The sequence below is a fragment of the Ursus maritimus genome, unplaced genomic scaffold, assembly GCF_017311325.1.
Source record: "Ursus maritimus isolate PB19 unplaced genomic scaffold, ASM1731132v1 scaffold_17, whole genome shotgun sequence".
Taxonomy (NCBI): Eukaryota; Metazoa; Chordata; class Mammalia; order Carnivora; family Ursidae; genus Ursus; species Ursus maritimus.
This window is the reverse complement of record NW_024424119.1, coordinates 59,083,986-59,088,057: the sequence shown is the minus strand read 5'-3', so window position 1 is coordinate 59,088,057 and position 4,072 is coordinate 59,083,986. Positions and strand designations below refer to the sequence as shown.

At 62.9% G+C, this 4,072-nt stretch overlaps 1 protein-coding gene across 1 annotated transcript in view; it reads left to right on the top strand.

The window, feature by feature from the left end:
* Positions 1–4,072, top strand: part of CCDC187 (coiled-coil domain containing 187) — a 56,785-nt gene that overhangs the window by 19,322 nt on the left and 33,391 nt on the right. The window contains exon 8 of the mRNA XM_040631371.1: positions 2,231–2,326. Within this exon, the coding sequence (XP_040487305.1) occupies positions 2,231–2,326 (96 nt within the window). The remainder of the gene's footprint in view (positions 1–2,230; positions 2,327–4,072) is intronic.

Here is a 4,072-nt window from a genome sequence, read left to right as displayed (position 1 = left end):
CCCCCCCCCCCCCGAAAGGGCCAGGCACAGATGAGGACCCGGCCTGCCAGTCTCCAGAACATGACTTCCAAATCTCTGCTTCCCGCTCAGGGAAGGAATTCGGGCAGGCCCCGCAAGGCAGGCAGGGGCTCTCCTGCACAGAATGGGTGACGTCTTTCCTCCACGGTCACATACCAGCTGCAGGGGCTGGCTGAGCCCTCCCAGGGCCTGGGATGTGCTGAGGGCTCGGTTGTGCGCAGGCAGACTGCTTGCAGGTGGGAAGGGGCCGGGGCCAAGGGAAGGTTTTGGCTCCCTCCTTCACTCAACAGATAGGAGGTGTGAAGTTGGAGAGGCAGACAGGAGCCATGCTTGGAGGCCAGAGGGCGGTAGTGTTTAAAGAGTCTGGATTGCACCACTGGACATGGGCCCTGGAAACTGCTTTGGAGGGCTTTAAGCAGGAAGCCCCAATGGGTCTGGGCTTGGGCAGGCTGGCTATTTGCAGGATGGGAGTGGGGAGGAGGGTGTTCTCTAGTCTAGAAAGGCAGCCTCATTACAGCAAGGTTTTGGAGGCCCCGGAGTGGGGCAGGGGGACAGACTCGGGAGCAGCAGTCAGGCTGCCCTGGGATGCCCAAGGCTGCTGGGGTCTTCGGCACAGGGGAACAGTATGGGGCCCGGGGGCAACAGTGGCACCGGGCAGGCCAGGGTGGGGTGGAGGTTGGTCAATATAGGATTTGGGACCCCCTGGGCGCCAGCCGCAGGTGCCTCTCCGTGCGCGTGTCCCGTCCCAGCTGGATGTGTGCACTGAGTGCAGATGCAGGCCGGGCCCAAGGGGCCTGCCGGTCAGAGCCAAGGGGGCAGCGTCCAGCTCTGGCCTGGCCGTGGGCTGCAGCAGCTCCCCGTGCCCCGGTGCCCAGGCAGGCTGTGACTCACGGCAATCACCCTGCCTTCTCCTCCTTCACCCACGGGGACCCGACGGCCTCAGCTCCCCAAGCACCCGCGCCCCACAGAGGCCACTGGGGCTCCACAGCCAAGGTCAGGACTGGCCGCTGCTCCCTTGGGCACTCAGCAGCATCCAGTGTCATCGGTCACCATTCTCGACTGTCATGTCTCATCCTCCCCACGTTAGAACCCTCTGGAAGCAGGCGTGGGGCAAGGCCTAGGTTTTTTGTTTTTCTTTTTAAGTTATGGCAAGAGACACATTACGTAAGATTTACTGTCTTCACCACTATTAACTGCACAGTCCGGGGATGCCAGTCACACCGTGGTGCAGCCGTCCCCCCACCCGTTCCAGAACGTGGTCATCTTCCCAGACTGAGCTCCGTCCCATCACACATGGACCTGCCCCTTCCCCGGCCCCCGCCCCCCTCTCCCTGTCTGTGGCTCTGACACCTCTAGGGCCTCATGTCAGTGGATCCTACAGTGTTAGGGCTTTTCTGTGGGCTTGGGGGCCAGGGGCCCCTCCTGCCAGCAGGTTCTCGGCGATGAGGACGGAGGGACCAGCCTGAGCCTGGAGAGGCCTTTGGGCCAGGCTTTTCCCAAGCACCCCTGGCCCTGCTTACCCAGAACTGGCTGATTGGGTTCTTGGTGCCCCCCTAGACACAGCTGCACCCCAGCCATGGACAGAGACACTGGGCCTGAACAGCACAGGGAAATGTGGCCACACTGGCCCTCAGGAGGCCGGCCCCCTCCTGCTGGCCCCTCCTGCTGGCCACTGCGCTTGCCACGGGATTTGGACAACCTCCACCCCCTTGGGGTCTCCATGTCCCCTCCTGTCCAGCCAGCTGGACCCCACCATGCAAAACCCCTGTGGCCCTAGCTCTCATCCTCCCTCCCCCTGCTGAGTCCCTGTCCAGCCTGGCTGGCCGCCGCTCCGTGACAGCCCCTTCAGTAAACACAAGGGCTACAGGTCAGCCTGAGATGGGCAGGGGAGACCCTGCTGGGAGGCCGTTCCGTCCTCAGGGACTCATGGCCCCAGGCACTCTGGAATTTGTGACCAGTCGGGGCCCCGTGTGGGAGGGTGTAGAGGGCCCAGGCCTGCGGGGGAAGCTCCCCCAGGGTGGCCCCATATAGACCCCCGAGAGGGACGAACAGTAAGGGTATCCCTCTGGCCCTGCGCTCGGCCGCCCACTCCGGCACAGGCCCAGGAGCAGGGAGGACAGACACGCTGCTCTGTAGGAATCCAGGTGCACGAGCGTGGCTGTCCCCGTGAATGTCACTGCTCACCTTCCCTTCTTCTCTCCTCTCCCTGAAGTTCCACGGGAGAAAGCCAAAAGGATGAAAAGTAGTCCTTGCAAAAGGGAGAAGACCCCCAGATCACCCTTCCCCAGAAGAGCCGCCAAAGACAAAGGTAAGGTCTGCCCATCTGGGGCTGTGACACGACCTGGGGGTAAAGGTCTGTGAGCCGGCTCCCCAGGTGGGCACATGGCTTTCTGGAGCACGGATTCTGGTGAGGGGATAGCTGGCTGCCGGCGGAGGCCAGGCTGCTGTGGCCCAGGGACCTGGGATCGGCAGGGGCTGGGCGGTGTGGGGGTCCGCCGTGCGCGGAGGAGGGGCAGTGCTGGCGTCACAGCTTGGGGAACCGCAGACCGTGGCCGTCACCACGGTGCCAAGGGGTCCCCGCCCAGGCAGGGGCCACCCGCTGTGACGGAGTGAAAGCCCACAGAAGCCCTGAGCGGTGGGCTGACCTTGCGATGCCCCCAGACGGCGAAAGTCTCTAAGTGCACAGCCGCTCGCTCCCCGTGGCTTCACACACATTTATATTCTGCACTCGCGTGCGCGGAGACACACCGGTGATGGTGGGCAGCTTCGAGGTGCCCGGTGGACAGATGTGTTGACTCCCCGTCGGCGGCATCCCTGGGGAGCCGCGCGCAGCGGCCTTCAGCAGCGGGGGGACGGTTTGGCGGAGGGAGTGCTTTCCCTGTCTGCCTGGTTTGGGATTTGGACTGCAGGCAGCAAGCCCAGAACACCTGCTTCACCGGAGCCCCTGGTGGCAGTCAAGGCCTTGCATTTTGTCCACAGTCTCCTGGCCCTATGGGGACTCGATAGTGTCACGCAGGGGTGCGTGTCAGCCAGCCACGTCCCAGGAGAGTCAGAGGAAGACATGGGGATGGTGGTGGGCCTGAGGTCCCGGAGGAATTCCTACTTTGGGCGTCTCTCCCCTCGGGCCTGGGCGGGGTGGCAGGGTGGCGGGGTCCAGCAGAGACCCAGCTGTCCGGCCGGGATAGGTTTGTGGCTGTGCCCTCACTGGATCCAGCAGTCCCCAGGAGGGCCCCGCACGGCGCGTGGGGAACGAGGGAGGCAGTGTTCCTCTGGGCGGTCAGTGTGGGCTGGCTACACTCCCTGGACATCAGCTTGGCGACCCTCACGGCCCTCCTCCGGGGGGCCTGGTCCCATCCTGTAGATGGGGACGTTGAGGCTCACAGAGGCCCACGCGGGCGAGCCAGCCCCAGGTCTGTGCTGCTCACCCGAGAGAGCCCGGCACCGTGTGCTCTGTCCGTGCCCAGCACCCGTCTTTCTGCTCTGTGCCGTCAGACCCACCACCTCTGCTGGGGGCAGCGCCGGCTTGGACAGGATGCATGAGAGCCTCCCACCTCCACGCTGGCTTCAGGGGCGCCTGAGGGAGGCAGGCAGCCGCGGGCCGCTGGGGCAGACACCTCTATTGGGCCGGGTGGGAGGCTACAGGAGAGGAGGGAAAACCCCCCGTCGAACCCGACACTGAGGGATGCTGGGAGCCATGGAGAAGGTTCCAGAAGGCCCACTGAAAAAGAACAAGATATCACAGTTTTCTGCATCATTGTCTCCTCCTACCCCTCAGCTTTTTGGTTTGCTTTATTTTAATGGCTCTCTTGACAAATGACCTGCTTTCTGCCTGACACTGGGTCAGAGGGCGTGCCACGGGCTGCATCCATCATCGTAACCAGCGTGTCACCCTGACGGGCTTGACCATTAGTTTCTGTCAGTGACCAAGTCACAGCTGGGCTAAGGACAGATGAGCTTGGGGTCAGAGGTCAGAGCCACAGGACTTGGGAATTGGATGAATTAGGAATTTGCTGTAGTTAACAAAAAATTAAATCGCAATAGTTATAAAATATTC